Source organism: Mercenaria mercenaria, chromosome 1 (assembly GCF_021730395.1).
Source record: "Mercenaria mercenaria strain notata chromosome 1, MADL_Memer_1, whole genome shotgun sequence".
In the NCBI taxonomy this organism is placed as follows: domain Eukaryota; kingdom Metazoa; phylum Mollusca; class Bivalvia; order Venerida; family Veneridae; genus Mercenaria; species Mercenaria mercenaria.
The window spans coordinates 101235101-101260702 of NC_069361.1; the positions used below are offsets into that span (position 1 = coordinate 101235101).

Genomic DNA, 25602 nt, shown 5'->3' on the forward strand with positions numbered 1-25602 from the left:
TTCTAATTGTTTAAAATCTCTATGGATTTAACCTTTACCCTGCTAATTCTCTAAAATGGTCTGGTCTGTCATCAATTTGGGTAGTACTACTTGTTTATCAAAAGGGTGTTCAATGATCAATGAAAATCTACTGACTCTGAATAGCGAACAGTGCAGACCATGATCGGGCTGCACGAATGTGCAGGCTGATCTTGGTCTGCACTGGTCGCCAAGGCAGAATCACTTGCCACCAGCAGGCTGAAGGTTAAACAAACTAGATGATAAGTTAGCCCTGACCTTTATCAGTATCATCCATGGTTGTTTCTTCACTATCAGCATCATACCCAATCTCTGTAAGGATCTCATTATCTTCTTCACTGCCTGACTGTAGCAACTGTCGTACCTCATCTTCATCATAGATGTCATCATCTCTCACATGCTGAAAACAGTCACAATGAAGAAATAAAGTGTCATATATAGTTTACGTATAGGTATGCCAAAGGCCTCCATGCATACTTAAATCACATCCATGTAATTTCATACCAAACTGGAAACTACAAGACTGTGATTTATATCTTATAGTTACAGTTCTGTTTTTCTTCTTCACTGATAAAACTACTGCTTTAATAGATCCAAAGTTGCTTACTGTTAAAGCTATAGATCTCCAGAACAAGAAAACTTTGAACTAATCAGCAAGTGTTCTAATGTCACATCACAATGCACACTTTCCACAGGTAAACATCAGCTAAAATGCTTGTATCTTGTATGTCGGTGTGACATAAACAAGAGGGCCATGATGGCCCTATATCGCTCACCTGTTATCATTGCACTTAAGGACAAGTCTTCAAGGTCAAAAGATCATAATAGAAATCAATCAAAAGAATTATGAGAAAATATAGTTGAAATTTTCTTTAAGTAACTTTAAAAACAAGATTTGAAAACTTGTTGTAGAGGTCCACTAGGCAATGTTACATGTCAAATATCTAAGCTCTTCTGGTTTATTTTTAGAAAATTTTGAAGATTTTTCTATGTACAATCAAGTAACCCCATGGGGCAGGGTCAATTTGACCCCAGGGGTCATGATTTGAATAAACTTTGTAAAAGTCTAATAGGCAATGCTACATGTCAAATATCTAAGATCTAGGCCTTCTGGTTTACTTTTAGAATTTTTTTTAAAGATTTATATAATTAAATTTCCTATGTAAACTCAAGTGACCCCTAGGGCGGAGTCAATTTTGACCCCGGGGGACCAGGTTTGAACAAATTTTGTGGAGGTCCACTAGGCAATGCCACATGTCAAATATCTAGTCTCTAGGCCTTCTAGTTTATTTTTAGAAAATTTTTGAAGATTTTCCTATGTAAAATCAAGTGACCCCTGGGGCGGGGTCAATTTTGACCCAGGGGACATGATATGAACAAACTTGGTAGAGGTCCACTAGGTAATGCTACATGTGAAATATCTAAGCTCTAGGCCTTCTGGTTTATTTTTAGAAAACTTTTGAAGATTTTCCTATGTAAAGTCAAGTGACCCCTAGGGCGGTGTCAATTTTGACCCCAGGGTCATAATTTGAACAACTTTATTAAAGGTCCACTAGGCAATGCTACATGTCAAATATCTAAGCTCTAGGACTTCTGGTTTTTGAGAAGAAGATTTTTTAAATATTTTCCTATGTAAAATCAAGTGACCCCTGGGGCGGGGTCAATTTTGACCCCGGGGGCCATGATTTGAACAAATTTTGTAAAGGTCCACTAGGCAATGCTACATGTGAAATATCTAAGCTCTAGGCCATCTGGTTTATTTTTAGAAATTTTTTGAAGATTTTCCTATGTAAAATCAAGTGACCCCTGGGGCGGGGTCAATTTTGACCCCGGGGTCATGATTTGAACAATTTTAGTAGAGGTCCACTAGGCAATGCTACATGTCAAATATCTAAGCTCTAAGGCTTCTGGTTTTTGAGAAGAAGATTGTTAAAGATTTTCTTATGTAAAATCAAGTGACCCCTGGGGTGGGGTCAATTTTGACCCAGGGTCATGATTTGAACAAACTTGGTAGAGGTCCACTAAGCAAGGCAATGCTTCACACCAAATATCTAAGCTCTAGGGCTTCTGGTTTTTGAGAAGAAGATTTTTAAAGTTTTTCCTTTCGGTTGCCATGGCAACCAGTGTTCTGCATGGAATTCGATTCTTTGAACAATTTGAAAGGGGGCCATCCAAGGAACATCCCTGTAAAGTTTCATCAAAACTGGCCTGTTGGTTTAGGAGGAGATGTTGTTTAAAGGAAAGTGTGGACGGACTGACGGACGCCGGACGGTGAGCGATCACAATACCTCACCCTGAGCACTTTGTGCTCAGGTGAGCTAAAAAAAGCCAACAGTGAGTGGCGAGATCTCTAGCATTTGATGCAGTAACAATGTGAGATTACTGCAAATGCAGAAATAATGCCAAAATATTATCATAATATATATTTGTTACAATCCTCTTGCACTTACAACTGACAGCTGCCTACAAGAAAACCTTTAAAAACACCTGACTACTGTTGAACTGTAAGAAAAATAAATATCCATAGCAAAATGACATTTTCAAGTATTAAGTCTGATCCTGAAATACAAATGACTTCATACTTAAGCACTAAATAATTTTCAATTATTGTCTACACAAATCTACTCTCCAACAAAAAAACACAATCGAATATGAAATTCAAAACACACACAAAACATTGATGGCATTTTAGCCCAACACAAATCCATTTATTTGACATAACTTTGGCTATAACATAAAGTTTAATTCCTGTGGGAGATTTGAACAAGTATGAACTTATCATTAATCCATCTTTTGTTACATTTGTGAAACCTAATATTCATTCAAACTCCATCAAATAGTAGTTCCATACACAATACTGGCATGAATGAAAATTTGTTAATTTTATAATGTATAAATACACAAACGCTGAGGCGTATTACTTCATGTGTTCACAATTTGTCATCTAATTTTTCAAAAACATGCAGTACCTATTCTGTGTTCAGCAAATGTATAAGTATCTAGCTACAAAACGTCACACAAATTCAGAAGAGACTGCCTTTTCTGTCCAATCAGACTAAGTTTGAGAACTACAATAATAGGTAGTTAATTACATCGTAAGTCAATATATAAGTTGATCATCCCATGACTTCAGTACACTATTGATGCAAGAAGATAGCATGCTTGATTATTGGCTCTATAAACATCCTGGAATAAATGTTTAGCCAATAAACCCTATAATACCAATCAAATTTATCCTCTCTATTTTGGAATCATTTCCTGTCCTATCTCCAATATTACCCTGTCCAGCATCAGTTACTCCTGCAACCAAACCAATCTTAACTGCCTGCAGATATAAGACAGATATATCTGAAATACTGGTATTTACTGTGCAGAATAAAAACTGACATTACGTCTTAAAATGCCATTTAAGGAGAAACTAATGTGTTTTGGAAGAAACTAACTGCCTCTGGAGGAACACATAAATACAATATATATATGACATACAGTTCCACAATATTGTAGAAGGTGACTTAAAGTCATAAATATGGCATTTCTAATGGCTCCTTCTCTCAGCTAAGAAATGTATAAAAAAAAATCTATCAGATACTCGAAGAAATTTCTTTTAATGGAATCGATGACATTGTTCTTGAGGGAAATGCTGACAAATTTTATCATTCTGACATCCTTTAAATGAACCAAATTGAGCAAATTTAATTATCAATTTATCAGCTTCAACCTTCCCCTGAAAAAAATAACTTCTGTAGTCTTTAACAAAATTCAGCACAGCGACTCTATACAGGAAAAGTAAACAGTGTCTCCACACAAGAAAACTACATCATGTATGAAATATCTCCTCGCCGGAAAACTACTCCATGTTTCCACACTGGAAAACCCAAAAGTGTCTCCACACATGAAAACTACAGTGTCTCCACAAAGGAACACCACAAAGTGCCTCTACACAGGAAAATTACACAGTGTCTTCATACAAGAACACCACAAAGTGCCTCAACACAGGAGAAGTACACAGTGTCTCCACATAGGAACATCAAAAGTGCCTCTACACAGAAAATTACACAGTGTCTCCACATAGGAACACCATAAAGTGCCTTTACACAGATAAATTACACAGTGTCTCCACATAGGAAAACCATAAAGTGCTTCTACACAGGAAAATTACACAGTGTCTCCACATTATAGGAACACCACAAAGTGCCTCTACACATGAAAACTACAGTGTCTCCACATAGGAACACCACAAAGTGCCTCTACACAGGAAAATTACACAGTGTCTCCACATAGGAACACCACAAAGTGCCTCTACACAGGAAAATTACACAGTGTGTCCACATAGGAAAACCACAAAGTGCTTATACACAGGAAAATTACACAGTGTGTCCACATAGGAACACCGCAAAGTGCTTCTACACAGGAAAATTACACAGTGTCTCCACATAGGAAAACCACAAAGTGCTTATACACAGGAAAATTACTCAGTGTCTCCACATAGGAACACCACAAAATGCCTCTACACAGGAAAATTACACAGTGTCTCCACATAGGAACACCACAAAGTGCCTCTACACAGGAAAATTACACAGTGTCTCCACACAGGAACACCAAAAAATGCCTCTACACAGGAAATTCACAGTGTCTCCACATAGGAACACCATAAAGTGCCTCTGCACAGGATTACACAAATAGGATCTGTATTTTCCTTAAAAGTATGAATACATCACTAGGTAAGAATGCCATTTTCTCATCTTATTTAAATGTAACTGGCTTACAACTTGGATAAGCTAAAATCAATTTGGTAATACAGCTTATAGAACAAAAGCTTTTTTTTCCATCTTTTCTGTTTCCCATTGAATTAAGGATGTACGAGCGTTTTTTTTTCAGGATATCCGCCATTTTGAAAAATGTTTCTCCGAATAGTGCTTTCTAACAAAAGTTTTGCCAAAAATTAATGATAGATAATTAAAATAAGGCTAATAATGTACCAGTTAAGCAAATTGATTCTACTTTTTGCGAAAAAAAATTTTTCACCCTTATTTTTGGCTGGAATTTGCCTAAAACTGACGTAGGATTTACAATGGGGTAGGGGTATGTAATGTCAAATATCTATTAAAGTAGATTAAGTTTGGTTTTGAAATTTTCCTGACTGATACATATAATGATGAGCTATAATTGAAATAAAAGTTTTCAAGATAGCACATTATATTATCTAGAAAACATATATTAAAACAAAAAGAACAAAAACAATCAAAATTCACCATTTTTTAACAGTTTTTTCTTAATAAATCTCTTAGATGCATGGTGACCCCAACTTTTTTTCTTTCCATTTTGAAGCATTTTGGTGGGTCATTAAAGCTGCAAAATATTTTGAAAATCTTAACATCAGAATTTTTTTTTGTAGATCTAAATACATTTTTCCATTGACAATAAAGTGGGTGGGGTAATTATGTCAATATGTGAAAATGAAAGAGAATTGTTAGTGACATTTATGCTTATATAATACTGGCATCACCTTGTATTCATATTAACCTGTAACAACCGAAATCCCTATAACATTAAGTGGGATATTATATGTTTTATAACGTACCACCATTTTTCTAATTTTACAAAATTTCAGAAATGCTTAAGCAGTGGGTGAAGAAAATGCCCTATAAAATTAAAACGAGTTCGGTGACTTATGTTATTTCTTCTCTTGTTTGTCTTGGAAACAAATGTTCTTCAAGCTCACAGAGTATGAAAAAATTCTTTACATTAGGAAAAATTTGCTCCTACATCCTTAAGACATACTAAGGCATACAAGTCATGAGCTGCTCTCTTTCATACAACATTCAATGACTTCTTATCTACTTCTTTCATGTTTGTCCTGACAAATATATTTTCAGCATTTTAACTCCTTAAAGAGATAAATTTTTATAAAATACAAATGGAAGTGCACATCTGAGTAGACAGAAATGTAAAGTGCACGAGGAATGTAACAGATATTAGTAGAAGGAGAGATTAGGAACCAACCATCATAAAACAAACATTAGGAGCCAACAAGCCAATCATCATGTGAGAGATATTAAAAGGAGCAAAGCAACCAATCATCTTGACAAAGATATTAGAACAACCAAGGAATGAATCACCATGTGACAGATATTAGAAGGAGCCAATAATCATGTAAGAGATATTAGAAGGAGCCAAAGAGCCAATCATCATGTGACAGATACTAGAAGGAGCCAATGAATTATACATCATGTAAGAGATATTAGAAGGAGCCAACAAGCCAATCATCAGGCGACAGATATTAGAAGAAGCCAAACATCAACCTAATCAAACTACCTTCACAAATATCTCATTCATATTTTACAATAATATCCCAATGGGCGGCTTACAATCATAAATGTCAATCATTTAGCAATTCTGCTTAGAGTCATAATTCTAAATACCAATCCCAGACTGTTAATTTACTTTTATTTCCTGGCTTCTGTATGAATCAGGCATTCAACAACAGTTGTGTTTAGGCTAGATCTGTAATTTTTGCCAAGAGTTATTTGTGACACATTATTTTGATATGAGATTTATTAGTCTCATCTTTTACAGGAAATTTCTGTACAAAAACTGTTATACTGCCAGCAGAATAATTTAGGAGTGCGCAAACGTCTAGTGAATTATTCTACATGCCACATAATCGATTCAGAGTGTGTGAATTAAGTGTAATACTGTTCTATATTTCGATTCTGAAATACTTTTATACAAAATAGTATAGCAAAATATAGGAGCCCTCTTTCTCCAGTCAGTGCCAAAATATATGTCAATGTGACATCAATACTGCCATGTTTAAATGAAAATAAATATGACTTTCCATTTGAAATGTGCATTTAAGAAGCAAAGTATACAACAACACTGACAAAACAAGAGCTGTTGTGGGACAGCAATGCTCGACTACTCAACAGCCTTGTCAATTGAATGAATATTAAAGTCGAAAAAGGGGGCATAATTTTGTAAAATTGCAGAACAGGGTTGTGGAACCTGTACAATGCATATCAGCTCATGACAATGGACAATTGTGTGATGTTTCAATCCCTTCCCATTAGTAGGTACTGAGATATCAGCTTACATACAAAAACTTAACCCAAAACAGCTAAGTAAAAAGGGGCATAATTCTGTAAAAATGCAAAGTAGAGTTACTTAATCTATGCATAGCATGTCAGTTCATGACAATGAACAAGTGTGTGAAGTTTTAATTCATTCCCATTAGTGGGTACTGAAATACCAGCTTACATACAAAAACTTAACCAAAAACTGCTAAATCGAAAAAGGGGCATAATTTTGTAAAAATGCAAAGTAGAGTTATGAAACCTGTGCACTGCATGTCAAATTAGCACAGTGAACAAGTGTGTGAAGTTTCAATCCATTCCCTGTAGTGGGTACTGAGATACCAGCTTACATATAAAACCTTAACAAAAAATTTGTTGGTCGAAAAAGGGGCATAATTTTGTAAAAAAGCAAAATAGAGTTATGGAACCTGTGCAATGTAAATCAGTTTATTACAGTAAATAAGTGTGTTAAGTTTCAATCCATTCCCACAAGGGGTTAATGAGATACCAGCTTACATACAACAAGAGCTGTCCATAAGACAGCCAAGCTCGACTATTCGAAATATTGTCACAGAAGCTGGAAATTATTACCCAAAATGTTAAATATCAAAAGAGTTTTAAGTTCAAAAGGGGACATATCAGAGTTATGGGACTTGATGCTATCAACTAGTTTTATAACCCCGAAGAAACATGTTAAGTTTCAATTCAATATCTGCATTAGTTTTGGGGATAGTAACTTGCATGTAAAACTTTAACCAGAATTTTCTAAGTCCAAAAGGGGGCATAATTTGCTCAAAATACATGTTAAGAGTTATGGAACTTGACCCAGTGAGGTAGGTAATTGATCTAGAAAAAGAATAAATAAGTTCCAAATCTATATGCCTTTTAGTAATAGCTGTATGTACTTGCACGCAAAACTTTAACCAGAATTTTCTAAGTCCAAAAGGGGGCATAATTTGGCCAAAATACATGCCAGAGTTATGGGACTTGACCCAGTGAGGTAGGTAATTGATCTAGAAAAAGAAAAAATAAGTTTCAAATCTATATGCCTTTTAGTAATAGCTGTATGTACTTGCACGCAAAACTTTAACCAGAATTTTCTAAGTCCAAAAGGGGGCATAATTTGGCCAAAATACATGCCAGAGTTATGGGACTTGACCCAGTGAGGTAGGTAATTGATCTAGAAAAAGAAAAAATAAGTTTCAAATCTATATGCCTTTTAGTAATAGCTGTATGTACTTGCACGCAAAACTTTAACCAGAATTTTCTAAGTCCAAAAGGGGGCATAATTTGGCCAAAATGAAGGTCAGAGTTATGGGACTTGGTGCTATCAACTAGTTTTATAACCCCGAAGACACATGTGAAGTTTCAATTCAATATCTGCATTAGTTTTGGAGATAGTAACTTGCATGTAAAACTTTAACCAGAATTTTCTAAGTCCAAAAGGGGGCATAATTTGCTCAAAATACATGTTAGAGTTATGGAACTTGACCCAGTGAGGTTGGTAATTGACCTAGAAAAAGAATAAATAAGTTTCAAAGCTATATGCCTTTAAATGATAGCTGTATGTACTTGCATGCAAAAACTTAACCAAGGTGTGACGCCGACGCCGACGCCGACGCCGACGCCAGGGTGAGTAGAATAGCTAGACTATTCTTCGAATAGTCGAGCTAAAAACTTGACCAAATTGGGACGCAGATGCGGACGCCGATGCCGACACATGGTTGAGTCCAATAGCTAAAAATGTGCTTTAAGAGTATTGTTAGTAGAAATATATCACCAGAACAAATATTGCAGCTGTGTAAGTATTCTAGAGACACAATAAATACTACAGCAACATTCCCACTTCTGTGTATCTACAAGAAACTCATTACACCCCTGTAAATCTTTCAACTGTATTTTAGAAAAGATATTTATCTTGCCTCCTACAAGTTTCTTGCATTTCTATTGGTCAATAGACGTCACATGGAGACAGGATGTATTCCATATCCTGCTAGTACATTTCAGATATGAATTTTGATTTAAAAAAAATGGCTGCCGCTTTGTTAATTTACAAAATATTAGATAATAGCGTGTAAGTAAAGGGTAGTCGGCAAGATAAAATCGTTACACAGCTTGCTGGTGACAGGATACGGGATACTGTAAAATCATTAAATTTCGTGGGCATGAAATTTTGTGGTTTTGGTCAAAACGGCAATTTTGTGGGGATGTGAATTCGTGGATTTCAATTTTTGAACATAAAATGAATGGGAATTTTACTTTTTCGTTGGTATCAAATTTCATGGATTAACTCAACCATAAAATCCACGAAAATTAGTCCCCCACGAATATTAATGATTTCACAGTATACGCTGTCTTGAAAATCCATATCAGGCTCGAGTGATATGGATTTCCTCGACAGCATATATCCCGTATCGTGTCACCAACAAACAGTGTAACTAATAATACCAACAGAGCAATATTCTACTATAATTTATTATGAGAATCAAGCAATATTTTACTGAATCAGATGAAGTATTCTACAAGACACATTACTTCCCTCTGTACAGAAGAATACACAAAAGTAGTATTCATTCCAGACATTTATCAATATACTAATATTTCTACTGTTCAGTATAAGCGACATATACCACTTGAGCAATATTCCAACTGTATGAGTATGTAAAAGGAACATATACCAGTAAAAATATTCTTGTTGTAAGTGTATGTAAAAGGAACATAAACCAGTTGAGCAATATTCCAACTGTATGAGTATGTAAAAGGAACATAAACCAGTTGAGCAATATTCAAACTGTATGAGTATCTAAACAGAACATATGCCAGTAGAGCAATATCCTAACTGTATGAGTATCTAAAAGCTAAACAGAACATATACCAGTAGAGCAATATCCTAACTGTATGAGTATCTAAAAGCTAAACAGAACATATACCAGTAGAGCAATATCCTAACTGTATGAGTATCTAAAAGGAACATATGTCAGTAGAGCAATATTCTTGCTGTATGAGTAATTTAAAGGAACATACCAGTTGAGCAATATCCCAACTGTATGAGTACCTAAAAGGAACATATGTCAGTAGAGCAATATTCTTGCTGTATGAGTAATTTAAAGGAACATACCAGTAGAGCAATATCCTAACTGTATGAGTATCTAAAAGCTAAACAGAACATATACCAGTAGAGCAATATCCTAACTGTATGAGTATCTAAAAGGAACATATGTCAGTAGAGCAATATTCTTGCTGTATGAGTAATTTAAAGGAACATTCCAGTTGAGCAATATTCAAACTGTATGAGTAATTTAAAGGAACATACCAGTTGAGCAATATTCAAACTGTATGAGTAATTTAAAGGAACATAAACCAGTTGAGCAATATTCAAACTGCATGAGTATCTAAACAGAACATATGCCAGTAGAGCAATATCCTAACTGTATGAGTATCTAAAAGGCACATATGTCAGTAGAGCAATATTCTTACTGTATGAGTAATTTAAAGGAACATACCAGTAGAGCAATATTCAAACTGTATGAGTAATTTAAAGGAACATACCAGCAGAATAATACTCTTGCTGTATGAGTATCTAAGTATCTAAAAGGAACACATACCACTAGAGCAATAATCTTGCTGTATGGGTATCTAAATGGAACAAATACCACTAGAGCAATAGTCCTGCTATATTTGTATCTTAATGATATTCATTCTTAAGTAGCACTATATCACTGCTGTATTAGTAGTTAATGGAAGGATTATCTAATTAGAACACATACCACTAGAGCAATATTCCTGCTGTATGAGTATTCCAGAAGAGACACAAATTGAGGCATAGCTGCATTCATTACAGAGTCCAGTAAGACCTTCAGTTTTGTGTGTGGAAGTCTCACAGTGTTGGTGAATCTCTCTCTCACTCTCTGCCAAGCTTTTAGCTGAACGTACTGCTGTAAAAAACAACAAAAGTTGCTTCAATATTTGACAAGATGTGTCGTACACAGGTAGCAACACAAAGAGCCATAATGTCACAATAGGTACTAGCCACAGCAAATAAAACTAGAAAATGCTTTTGTAAAAAAGCGCATGTCTCCCCCAAATGCAAAGTCCTATAGGCAAGCAGTCAATAGGGGTCAGGAGCGAAAGTCAAAGAGACACTGATGGTTGGCTGCAATAGGGATCATCTACTTGGCATGTCAAGTCATCCCGCTAAATTTCAACACTCGTGGCCTAGTGGTTCTCAAGTCACTGTTCAGGCTCCTGTGACCCTGACCTTTGATCAAGTGACCTCAAAATAAATAGGGGTCATGTACTTTGCATGTCCAATCATCCTATTAAGTTTCAACATTGTAGGTCAAGTGGTTCTCAACTTATTTCCAAAAAATGATTTTACATGAACAGGCCACTGTGACCTTGACCTTTAATAGACTGACCCCAAAATCAATAGGGGTCATCTACTCTGCATGTTCAATCATCCTATGAAGTTTCAACATTCTAGGTCAAGTGGTTCTCAAGTTATTGATCAGAACTGGTTATCAATGTTCAGGCCCCTGTGACCTTGACCTTTAACGGAGTGACCCCAAAAACAATAAGGGTCATTTACTCTGCATGAACAATCATCCTATGAAGTTTCAACATTCTGGGTCGAGAGGTTCTCAAGTTATTGATTGGAAATGGTTTTCCATGTTCAGGCCCCTGTGGCTTTGACCTTTAACAGAGTGACCCTAAAATCGTTAGGGTTCATCTACTCTGCATGACCAATCATCCTACGAAGTTTCATCATTCTGGGTCAAGTGGTTCTCAAGTTACTGACCGGAAATGGTTTTCAATGTGCGGGCCCCTGTGACCTTGACCTTTCACAGAGTGACCCCAAAACCGTTAGGGGTCATCTACTCTTTATGACCAATCATCCTATTAAGTTTCAACATTCTGGGTCAAGTGGTTCTCAAGTTACTGACCGGAAATGGTTTTCAATGTTCAGGCCCCTGTGACCTTGACCTTTAATGGAGTGACCCCAAAATCGATAGGGGTCATCTACTTTGCATGTACAATCATCCTATGAAGTTTCAACATTCTGGGTCAAGTGGTTCTCTAGTTATTGATCAGAAATGGTTTTCAATGTTCAGGCCCCTGTGACCTTGACCTTTGAAGGAGTGATCCCATAATCAATAAGGGAAAATCGTTAGGGGTCATCTACTCTTTATGACCAATCATCCTATTAAGTTTCAACATTCTGGGTCAAGTGGTTCTCAAGTTACTGACCGGAAATGGTTTTCAATGTTCAGGCCCCTGTGACCTTGACCTTTAATGGAGTGACCCCAAAATCGATAGTGGTCATCTACTTTGCATGTAAATCATCCTATGAAGTTTCAACATTCTGGGTCAAGTGGTTCTCTAGATATTGATCAGAAATGGTTTTCAATGTTCAGGCCCCTGTGACCTTGACCTTTGACGGAGTGATCCCATAATCAATAAGGGTCAACTACTCTTTATGACCAATCATCCTATTAAGTTTCAACATTCTGGGTCAAGTGGTTCTCTAGTTATTGATTGGAAATGGTTTTCAATGTTCAGGCCCCTGTGACCTTGACCTTTGACGGAGTGACCCCAAAATCAATAGGGGTCATCTTCTCTTCATGACCAATCATCCTATGAAGTTTCAACATTCTGGGTCAAGTGGTTCTCTAGTAATTGATCGGAAATGGTTTTCAATGTTCAGGCCCCTGTGACCTTGACCTTTGACGGAGTGACCCCAAAATCAATAGAGGTCATCTACTCTTCATGACCAATCATCCTATGAAGTTTCAACATTCTGGGTCAAGTGGTTCTCTAGTTATTGATCGGAAATGGTTTTCAATGTTCAGGCCCCTGTGACCTTGACCTTTAATGGAGTGACCCCAAAATCGATAGGGGTCATCTACTTTGCATGTACAATCATCCTATGAAGTTTCAACATTCTGGGTCAAGTGGTTCTCTAGTTATTGATCAGAAATGGTTTTCAATGTTCAGGCCCCTGTGACCTTGACCTTTGAAGGAGTGATCCCATAATCAATAAGGGAAAATCGTTAGGGGTCATCTACTCTTTATGACCAATCATCCTATTAAGTTTCAACATTCTGGGTCAAGTGGTTCTCAAGTTACTGACCGGAAATGGTTTTCAATGTTCAGGCCCCTGTGACCTTGACCTTTAATGGAGTGACCCCAAAATCGATAGTGGTCATCTACTTTGCATGTAAATCATCCTATGAAGTTTCAACATTCTGGGTCAAGTGGTTCTCTAGATATTGATCAGAAATGGTTTTCAATGTTCAGGCCCCTGTGACCTTGACCTTTGACGGAGTGATCCCATAATCAATAAGGGTCAACTACTCTTTATGACCAATCATCCTATCAAGTTTCAACATTCTGGGTCAAGTGGTTCTCTAGTTATTGATTGGAAATGGTTTTCAATGTTCAGGCCCCTGTGACCTTGACCTTTGACGGAGTGACCCCAAAATCAATAGGGGTCATCTTCTCTTCATGACCAATCATCCTATGAAGTTTCAACATTCTGGGTCAAGTGGTTCTCTAGTAATTGATCGGAAATGGTTTTCAATGTTCAGGCCCCTGTGACCTTGACCTTTGACGGAGTGACCCCAAAATCAATAGGGGTCATCTACTCTTCATGACCAATCATCCTATGAAGTTTCAACATTCTGGGTCAAGTGGTTCTCTAGTTATTGATCGGAAATGGTTTTCAATGTTCAGGCCCCTGTGACCTTGACCTTTGACGGAGTGACCCCAAAAACAATAGGGGTCGTCTACTCCAGCAGCCCTACAACTCTATGAAGTTTGAAGGTTCTAGGTCAAATGGTTCTCCAGTTATTGCTCGGAAATGAAGTGTGACGTACGGACGGAAGGACGGACGGACGGACAGACGGACGGACAGACAGGGCAAAAACAATATGTCTCCTTGGGGAGACATAACTAAGACTTTTTAGGGAAAGCTTCAATCCAAAATGTGAAGTTTCTTTTGCTTTGTTATAATGACTGATCTACTTTGCTTTGACTTTTGCCCATATGACCTAAAACATAAAAGATACACATTCTTTAAAATCCAACATTAACAAAGACAAATTTATAGAACCTCCAGAGAGAAAAGTTGATGGTAGAACATTCTGTTTGTAATTTTATCTCAATCTTAATATACATAGCTGTTTCACTGAAGACCTTACAAATAAAAAATTCTGTGAATTTAAATCCCCCACTAAATAAGTTGTTTAATGAATGAGAGGACTATATATTGAAAGATATTACAATTAAAGGGCAATGACTCTGCAGTTATTTTGTATTGTGGGAATTTATGTATTTTAAAATAACTAAAGGGCAATAACTCTGCAGTTACTGAGAGACCCTGATAAAAGATGTGCATGTATCATTGTCCTATAACGATATACATTTGTGTAAATATTCATGAAGATCCGTCAATAGGTAATTTGTTTCAGTCAAAAATCCCTATTTTTGACCAAATAAAGGGGAAAATATGTGTGAAGTCTTGTCTCTAGACCTGCCATGACCTTAACTTTTGACCTAATAATCCAAGAACAAAGTTCACCTACTGACCATAGGTAATCTTGCTGTGAAATGTATGCCACAAATCATTGTAGTCTCAAATTTACTGTGACCTTGAACTTTAACCTCAAAAACACGGACCTTCAAATGATAACAATCATGCTATTAAGTATAACAACCTTAGGCCCAAGCATTCTCCAACTATCGATCCAATTATTTATCTGACACCCTTTTATATCATTTTGTTTCAGATAGAACAAACTTACATTAGCAAAGCCTTTCAGTCTTCAAAATTCCAAAGTTAACATAAAAATGAACATTCAAAACACATTGATTCAAACACAATTAAATTATGTTTATACACAATTACACCAAAATGTATTAGGAAATACTTATAAATGCTGCTTGAAGATTGCCACAGCCACTGAACATTTTAAACATCGACCCAGAATTACATTCTTCCCTGACTTTTCTAAAACTTCATTTTTCACTGACCATTATCAAGATTTCCCTGACAAATCACTGACCTTGAAAAAAAATTCCCTAACTTTTCAAGGTAAGTGGCAACCCTGCCAAGGGATCATATGTTTTGGGCCATAAATTTCCCATCAATAAAGATACCTTAACCTTTAGCCTGCTGGCAGCAAGTGATTCTGCATTTGTGACCAGTGCAGTCCTGATCAGCCTGCATATCCTTGCAGGGTGATCATGGTCTTCACATGCTATTCAGTCAGTAAATTTTCAGTGAACACCTCTTTGAATGATAAACTGAAGTGCCCAAGTTGAATGATGAACCAGTCCATTTCAGAAATTTAGCAGGCTTAAGGTCAACAAACCCTACTATCATTCAGGAAACCTTTTATATGTAACGTATCTGTATCTTGAAAATGATGCCTAATTCACAAAAAAAAACCTCTTACTAACTGGCAGACACAGCAATAGTAGATTACCAAAATTTTATTCAAGTTTCAAATTAACCAAGAGATTTAAGCATGTGTAAGAAACATGGAAGTGATATAAATCTGCATGCAACTTGTGTAACTAAGTGTAAACAAAATCATATATAAAGTTAGCTCTAACCTTGACACCTTGGTATCTGTGTCCAGCTCCAGTCACAACAATCAGCGATTCAAACAGCGATAATCTTTGGAAGAAGCTGGCTTGGTCCCCTCTCTCCAATTCTACAGATGGTTCCCATTCTAACCCAGAATCCTCTGCTTCAAAGCTACCATGTGACTTTAACTGACCAATCAGATCTGGACTCATAATTACATCCAAAGTCTCCAACAGCAAAGATTCAGTTTTCACAAAACTTTGAGTTTCACTGAACTGAGCAACAAACACATGGCTATGAAGACATAATTTGGCACAAGTTTCCCATAAGTCAACGAGGACTGGCAGGGAAAATTTCGATATGACTACACTATCACGCCTTATACGACCCTTGCATCCTGTTGCTGACTCATCTTGGTACATTTCATTGTTACTGAAAGACCGCTTTGATAGTTCAGAAATAAAGGTATCTATAACTTTGCCCCCGCTGTATGGACATGGACATTCCTCTTCCCCAGAGTGGCTGTGACCAGTCAATTTGTGGCTATCAAGAACAACTAATGCTTCAAATATCCTCAAAACAGGCGCCCTCAGTGTCTCATCCTCAAGAAGTTCACAAAGTTTGCGGACACCTTTCCTTGACAAGAACACTTTGGTTACACAATTTGCCTGCAGTAGGTATGGTAACGCAGATAAACAATGAACCTGTACAGACTTTGAGAGCTTTTTACCTGCCGTTCCTGAATCCTTCCTCACAGACTCTAAAGCATGACTGTACACACTGAAGAAAAGTTCAGCTTTCAGATATGGGTTCCCCTTAATTGCTAATACTAGCAGATGTTTTGCTATAGAAACTGCTACTGCTTCATCATTGGAATACAAGAGGTCTTTCAACTGAGAAATTGCCCTCCATTTGGAGAGTTTTTGAAGGGCAGAGAATTTTGCCTCTCTATTCACATCACTGCTATCTATTCCACTATCCATGCCTTTTGATTCAGGATTTTCCTCCTTTACAAGATATGAACAGGTGTTTTTGTCCTGGGTAACTAAAGTCTCTTTTTCACAAAATGAGCAGGATAGGCTAAGACTGTTTTCCTTGAAATATGAAATCCCACCCGAGAAATGCTCTAACAGAATGCAGTTCAGTGTATCTATACCAAACATTCTAACTGCCGGAGAAAACTTCTGTATCCCTATTACAAATGCTGCCATTATGTTGTCTAACTTCATACAACAACAGATGCCTGATGAATAGATGGTTTTCAACAGATCTAATCTAGTGACCTTTGCAGTGACCTTTATCAGAAGGTCAAGCAAAAACTGGGTGCATGATGACACTAGACAGATGACCTGTGTGCTGCTCTGAGAACTAAAGCTTGCAACAGAGGACTGTGCGGGTGTTCGCCTGGACTGTGACGGACTGGCCTGATCATCTCTGGTTGCTGCTACCCCTAGTATATCATGGTGATGATCAAAGTACTGTGCATATGAACACTGTACATGTTTTCTTTTCACACATTTCATGGAATGCACATAATTTACTCTTACAACTTTCAATGTGTTAAGGAATGTTCCAATGATTTTGACTGGTTCATCATCTAGCCAGTGACCAATAGCTGAATCAGATGAAGAACTTTTTATACAATCATTGAAGAGGATACACTGTTCCAACATTTGAAATCCCTTATGATCGTCAAACTCCTCTATGAGATGCAGGGCTGTTTTGATGAAACTCAAATTGAATGGCAAGTTTTCAAATACAACAGTCAAACAAAGTAGTGTTCCTATCACAATATCTGACATCAAACACACTTCATTTCTAGTGTTTTGCAAGAGGTCAGAACTTGACTTATCAGAGTGAAATAAAGCTGTGTGTATTCCAGATGTGAGCACCTGCTCTACCACTCTGTGTGAGATCAGATTATTCATCCCATTCGGTTGTGCAGCAGTTATTCCACTGCACGTCAAGACAACCCGAACTAAATGTCGTTTTATCACAATCCTTGCATTGCTCAAATTTGTGTCATCTTCTTCTAACTGACCTACATCACTGTCCAGACTGACCAGACATTGTATCATATTTGGCAATATCACTGGCGAGATCATTTTACCACTCGGTGTTTCACCGAGATCAGTTAAAGTCAGTTCTTGCAAAAGCTCTAAAATCAGAACTGATAATTCAAATCCAGAGATGACATTATCATTGGAAATATTCATACCTTTGATCAAATTCTCAATGTCATCATCATCTGATTCCGAATCAGCTTTTGGCTGTGTGTGTCCTTCTCCATAGCTTCTTACAGTGCAGTACCTGTATTTCTTTCTCAACTTTCCCTTCGACCTGTCATCTTTAGTTTCGGAACTTTCCTCTTCCGAGTCAACACTGGTATCTTTGCTGTCATATGATTTTCTCTTGGAATATCTACGTTTTCCAGCTGAGCTGCTATTCTTTGAAGTTTGCTCTTTTGGAATTAAGCCAGACATTCTGGTCACCGGTACAGACTGGTTTCGTGATTGTCCACGTTTTGTTTGGCATGTTTTAAGAATATTCTGGAAGCAGACACTGACAGGAGGTATGTTGGAATGTTGGGATATATCTGTAATATACAACCAAAAAGATATTTAGGGAGTCAGTATAAATGTTTGGATTGAAAAGATATGCTGACAATACAAACATACTGCATGAATACTGCAAAATCATTTTTTCATTTCATTTTGTTGGCATAAAATTGTGTAGTTTCAATCAAAAATACCTTTTCCAGGATTCCTTCAGGCCATATGAATTTCAAATTCCTATGACAAAATAAATGGGATTAATTTGTTTGTTTGGATTAACTTACAACATCCCCAAATGTACCCCTATTGAAATGCTTTAAACTAGTTGGAATACTTAAAGTTTGAATATTTATAGTGTTTTTGGTAATGTGACCCATCTTGTCATGGTACTGTATTTCCCAACATGGAAGACAGGAGGAGGATAAAATTAGCAGATGTTTATAATCAGTCAAATCATCCAAGAGAATGCTCATATCATTAAAACATAGAACAACTGAAACTGACAGATACTGATAGTAATGTGAACTCTCTGCAGGTATTTTTACATCTTCACCAAAAACCCCCACATGGTTGAAATACTGGACTTAAGATCAAATCCCCTTACTATGGCATATATATTAACTGTTGTAAATCGTTACCTAAAACTAACAACTGTCTGTAACATCAGATTAATTACACTAGTGCAATACTGTAAAATGCATTCTGCTGATATATTAAGCCTAACTGCTCTAATATGAATGTACAATATCAAGTCAAAACATAGGTTAGAGGGAGAGTCTTTCTTCAATTCTGACTGATAGATTAAAAACTAGAATTGTGTCCATAGGACATGGATGCCCCCATATACTGTGCCATCATCTATATAGCAAAAAATATCAAAGGGCCATAACTGCGGTAAAAATAGTCACAGAAAAAATTCCTTCCTTTATGGTCATCTGCACATCTAGAATGTTTATCTGTGAAGGTTTGAAGCAAATCAGGCTAATAGTGTGGGAGCAGTTGGACACACAATAGTTTTCTCTATATTGTAAATAGCAAAACTATCAAAGGGCCATAACTGCAGTAGAAATAGTCACAGAAAAAAATCCTTCCTTTATGGTCATCTGCACATCTAGGCTGTTCATCTGTGAAAGTTTGAAGCAAATCAGGCTAATAGTGTGGGAGCAGTTGGACACACAAGATTTCAAGACGTACAGACGTACCTGTACATACGTACCGACAGCAGCAACGCTATATGCCTCCCCCCCCCTCCCCACTCCCCATAAATGTGTGAGGGCATGATGAAACGTCCAGTTACTAGTCAATACTGAGGTTGCTTACAAGAGCTTCAAAGAGGCCTAGAAACAGTATGTATGCATGTTGCATATGAGTTCATACTAAGGTTGCTTGTAAGAACCTCAAGGGGGCCTGCAAACAGGGCATGCGGATGTTGTAAAAGTGAAATTCAGGAACTCCTGGTTCAAATAATTATATTTTTATATTATATTGCTGACCTTCATATAACATTTACCTTGTCAGCCAGTACAGGTATAATCAAAATCTGGTATAATATATACAGCTATCATTGTTAAAACATACCTATATTTTGACCATCAACAGGTTTGAGAGGAAATTTCAAGCACCATGGTAACAGTGATACAAGCAGGTTGGCAAAATCTCTGTATCCTGTCAGAGTCTGAAAGTTAATAATAAACTGGAAATGTGTTCATAGAATAATGGTGCCTCCACTTCCTGTTGCTGTACGGCTGTATATTACAATGACAATTCAAAGCTTTCAGTAATACACTTGCTGAACAACATTCCCATAGTGTCATGACTCCAGGTCACATACTTTTTTAGATATGTGTGACACAAACTTTTATAATTACCTTTCTGCATATTTTTGATCAATTTATGGGCAATAACTATATTCTGGCTGAGTGAAATCCAAAACAAAACCCTAGGTGCATATGAATAACAATCCTATGATTCATGCCTCTAGGTCAAGTACTTTTTTGACACTGTCAAGGGTCATACTTCTAATGTAGTTCAGTCAAATCCAAAACAAAACCCTAGGTGCATATGAATAACAATCCTAAGTTTCATGACTCTAGGTCAAATACTTTTTTGACATTGTCAAGGGTCATACTTCTAATGTAGTTCAGTCAAATCCAAAACAAAACCCTAGGTACATATGAATAACAATCCTATGTCTCATGACTCTAGGTCAAGTACTTTTTTGACATTGTCAAGGGTGATACTTCTAATGTAGCTCAGTGAAATCCAAAACAAAACCCTAGGTGCATATGAATAACAATCCTATGTTTCATGACTCTAGGTCAAGTACTTTTTTGACACTGTCAAGGGTCATACTTCTAATGTAGCTCAGTGAAATCCAAAACAAAACCCTAGGTGCATATGAATAACAATCCTATGTTTCATGACTCTAGGTCAAATACTTTTTTGACATTGTCAAGGGTCATACTTCTAATGTAGTTCAGTCAAATCCAAAACAAAACCCTAGGTACATATGAATAACAATCCTATGTCTCATGACTCTAGGTCAAGTACTTTTTTGACATTGTCAAGGGTCATACTTCTAATGTAGCTCAGTGAAATCCTAAACAAAACCCTAGATGTACAACTTCACATGCTCTATACTAATTCTGTTGTTTCATGACTCTTGGTCAAACACTTCTTGAGGTACATACAACACAAACTTCTAGGCCCTTATAAAATGCATATTTATGTCTTAATCATGGGCCATTACTCTGGTCTGTCAAGATGAAATCCCATACAAGACCCTAGGTGCACAATGTCACATTATGAGTAACATTTTTATAGGGTTTCATGACTCTAGGTCAAATACTTTTGAGATCTTCTAGGCCTTTAACGCATATTTTTGACAAAATCAAAGGCCATAACTCTGGTCTAGCTTACTGAAATTCCAAACAAAGCTTTAGGTGCACATCTTCACCTGCTAAACAACAGTCCTGCGATGTTTGATGATTCTAGGTTGTACATTTTCTGAGGTATGCACAACACAAATTCCAACAGTTTAGGGTTAATCTAAGTGCACAAAAATTACATATATTTAAATTTGAATGAAAAGATATAAATAAAAATTATAATACATATCTATTTCTATATCAGTATAAAAATATTATAATTGCATAACTGAATTCAGCTGGCATTCTGTATGAAAATTTAAACTATAGCTAGAGGCTTGTAAAATAAAGCAAGGGTGCATAACAGGACAAAGGCAGTTTTAAAAAGTAAGACCCCAAGTTAGCAGTACCTCTTAACAGCCTGACAATTCTTCCATACCAGAAAGTGTACTACCTGAATGCCTTTGTTGTGAATAACTTTCAGCAGGATCCAGCCCCGCCCTTCCAGGAGATATTTCTGTAGCTGTGTTACGTCATCATCTTCTGATCTACTGGTAATATGTAGAATGTCACTCATGAACTCTTTACATAGCTGGCTACATACACTCTTCATGTCACTGAAATGTAAGTCAATCAGGTATAAATAAGATGTAGGTTAATGGAGAATAGAATGCCATTACCAATGTATTACAAGATACAAGGGGTTGTGAGACATGATAATATTTTCTGTGGGGTGGGTGTTTGTATTGGGAAGGGGATAGGGAAGTGGGTGGGGTTATGTGCAGAATTTTTGAAACAATTATGGAAATATATGTAAGTATAAGAAATGTAAAACAAAATGGAAGGTGGGTTAGGGGGAGAGGCAGGAGGTGTGAGAGATACTAAGAATGTGAATGATCTGTGTGATGGATGTTAAAAACAAGAGGGTCATGATGACCCTGGATCGCTCACCTGAATAATATGAGCTACAAATTGTTTCAAATGTCAAACTGATGATAAAAAATTAAGAAAGTCAGTAGGTCACATTCATGGTCAAAGAAGTTCAGTTTCACGATTTGTGTGCAAACTGTGTACGTCATCAAAATTTCAAGGCTGTATGTTAAAAAAACAAGAAAGTAGGTCAGTAGGTCAAGCTCACAGTCAAGTGACATCATATTACTTGGGGTCATCAGGTAATTATAATTAAACAGTCTTGGAAATAGGATCAGATGATTTTTTAAGTATTTTTCCTATATATAACTCACATAATAACTAAGTGACCTCAGGGCGGGGCCTCTTTTAACCCCAGGGGCATAATTTGAACAATTTTGGTAGAGGACTACTAGACAATGCATCATACCAAATATCAAAAGCCTAGGTCAGACAAGATTTTTAAAGCTTTTTCCTATATAAGTCTATATAAAACTTGGGACCCCCAGGGCAGGGCCTCTTTTCACCCAAGGGGTACAATTTGAACAATTTTGGTTGAGGACCATAAGACAATGCTTCAAACCAAATATCAAAGGTCTAAGTGTTGTGGTTTCAGACAAGATGATTTTTAAACTTTTTTTCCTATATAAGTCTATGTAAAACTTGGGACCCCCAGGTGGGGCCATATTTGACCCTAGGGGGATAATTTGAACAATCTTGGTAGAGGACCACTAGATGATGCTACATACCAAATATCAAAGCCCTAGGCCATGTGGTTTTGTACAAGAAGATTTTCAAAGTTTTCCCTATATAAGTCTATATAAACCATGTGACCCCCAGGGCGGGGCCATATTTGACCCTAGGAGGATAATTTGAATAATTTTCATAGAGGACCACTAGATGATGCTACACACCAGATACCAAAGCCCTAGGCCCTGTGGTTTTGGACAAGAAGATTTTTAAAGTTTTTCTTTTCGGTTGCCATGGCAACCAGAGTTCTGCATGGAATTCAATTCTTTGAACAATATTAAAAGGGGACCACCCAAGGATCAGTCCTGTGGAGTTTGATGTAATTATGCCAAGTGGTTTTCAAGAAGAAGATTTTTTTACAAATTGTTGACGGATGGACGACAGACGACGGACACTGAGCGGTCACAAAAGCCCACCATGAGCCTTTGGCTTAGGTGAGCTAATCAAAGGCCTGAAGGGCCTGAGTCGGCTAATGATTGATGTACTGACAGTATAGTCTACCAGTTTCAGTTTGTTTTCAGTTTTTTTCCCCAACTAAAGAGAGATTTTGTTACAATAAATAAAATGAACATTCGGTCGATGCCTAGTAAAACTTTGATTGACATTATACAAGTATTTAAACCCAATATATTTCTCTATAATTGAAGTTGCTCGCAGAAATAAAAATGTTGAAAGTACAAACTACAATTTGACAGCTGACACTAAGATACTGCCCATGACTTTATATATTTTTCCAGTAAACATTTGCCTCCGGCATTGCCAAAAGAGGCAATTATCGGCAGGTATATATTCGCACATGATGAAATTTGAATATGACAATTCGTAATATTAAAATTTTACAGCGTGGATTGCCACATACAATTTGTAACGGATGGACGAAAGAACTGATATTTTACAGATATTATAATGGGCCTGGCGATAGCCTTGTCATATGTTAGGTATTGTTAAATCATATTATAAGTGATGTGAATTTAAAGTATACTTACTTTTGCGTTTAGAGATACATGTATGTAAATGTTGCTGAGTATCAATATATAGTGTAACCGATATTAATAAATGCAGTTCTTTTTTAGTTAAAACTATCATTTATTCTATTTCAGACCTGTTAACCCCTTAAAAATCATGTCTGTTATCCCGAAGTCCATCCACTTTCAATTATCCATTTTGATACATGTAGACAGACAGGCCCAGACTGGGCAGAAAAATGTTTGAGCCATTTTTACTTGGTCGGTAGCAGGGTGGGTGTGGGGAGGGGTGTTTCTTTCCGCTTTAAATTGCAGTAAGATTTTGAAACGGGCATTGCGGCAGGTGGTAAAAGGGCAAATGTATCAAACTGTAAAGTGGCAATATGGGGGAAGGGTCTGGGAGGATACCCCCTCCTGCAAGTAGGGTTTGGGGTATTACCACAAGAAATTTTTGAATATGTAGACGCTTGATACAGCCTTTGGTGCAATTTTAACTGAAAATCTTTTGTTTCAATTTCTAAATATTACCTAGATTCTTTCTAGTATTACAATATCCAAAGTATGACTGTCACTTCATCTTTTTACTTTCAGATCACGCCTCAGGACTAGAATACGAGTCTGACATAGATTATATGTAGGTGTAATAAAAATAAATTCTAGAATAATTTCTGTTACAATAATATCTATCATGTATGTTACTTGAATGTTAAAATTTCATAACATAGCTCGATATTTACCCAAAATATTATATCCGGATACGATTACACTTTTCTCCAGTTTCAACAATATATTTTATAAATTGTGATGACATTTAGCAGCAATTGGCAGTATCTGACATTGAAGTTTACGGTTAAATTACCTCTTATTTAAATCTTTTCATAAAAAAGTTGTTTCGTTTCGTCAAAGCAGCCAAACATAGACGATCTACTTTCGATTTCAAAAACTACAAGAAAATACAATTTAATGTTTCGCCGATTTGTTTATTTCTCGAAAAATAAGAATTAAAATCATTTTTAATATCAGTAGTAACTAAACAAACCAGTAAGAGCTTCTTCTTCCGATAATTTATCCGTTTACTGACTGCAAAATTCAACCCACGCAAAGTCGTAGAAGCGTTGTTATAAACAGGTCACGCGTGTTCGCCGAGAAGTGTCCAGAATGTAGTTAGGATTCATCCGCGAAGTCTCGCGGAAGAATTAACGTACTGAACATATCTTATTCGGGTCATTTAAAATGAAGCTGTCATAATTTAATTTCATCGATGTGGTAAACTCTTTGATAAGAGACATTCCAATGCTTTCAGAGGTACCCACTCAATAAAATACTAGCAGTGTGTTCTGGAACTATATTTTGTCTTTCGCTGGATGTTACGCAAGCTTTGTAAGTCTGTGCAATTCATAAAATGCACAGCACAATAAATTTGTTATTTGCGCAATGATTTTAAAGATTATTTTTTGAAACGGACAGGGTAACAAATGGATAATTTGGCTAATAAGTTAATATGCAGTTTTTATTTGAATTTGTGAACATCATATTTGCTATTTTGTGACAAAAGGGCATAAAATTCGTCACCATAATCATATGCACAAATGTATTACCAAATCCCGCAGAATCGTTATGCGTGTTTATGCTTAATGAGTTACCGCGGAAGAAAATACGTGGCTTTATTCGAGTATTGCACAATTACAAGTCATAAATATGACAGATTACATCGTATATTGGTCATAGCAAATAGGATTGACATAAATGAACTTCATTCGATCAATGAACTCTTTGAAATTAGAGACAATCCAATGGAACTACATCACTTCGCTGTGTTGTGAGGCCATTTAAGAATGAGAAATCGTGCGATAGCAAGGACTCGTCAAACGCTTG

General features: G+C 36.6%; 1 protein-coding gene across 5 annotated transcripts in view; it reads right to left on the reverse strand.

Annotated features, from left to right (window-relative positions):
• The window catches only part of LOC123563949 (lysosomal-trafficking regulator-like), a 132002-nt gene that overhangs the window by 67653 nt on the left and 38747 nt on the right, over window positions 1-25602 (reverse strand). For all 5 annotated transcript variants that reach the window (XR_008366313.1, XM_053518799.1, XM_053518789.1 and 2 more), the window contains 5 exons: window positions 21558-21720; window positions 19815-19911; window positions 15708-18277; window positions 10859-11026; window positions 277-418 (listed from right to left, as the gene is read on the reverse strand). Coding sequence is in view for 4 of the 5 variants with exons in the window: in XM_053518799.1 (XP_053374774.1) it covers window positions 277-418; window positions 10859-11026; window positions 15708-18277; window positions 19815-19911; window positions 21558-21720 (3140 nt within the window). In the remaining variant the exon portion in view is untranslated. The remainder of the gene's footprint in view (window positions 1-276; window positions 419-10858; window positions 11027-15707; window positions 18278-19814; window positions 19912-21557; window positions 21721-25602) is intronic.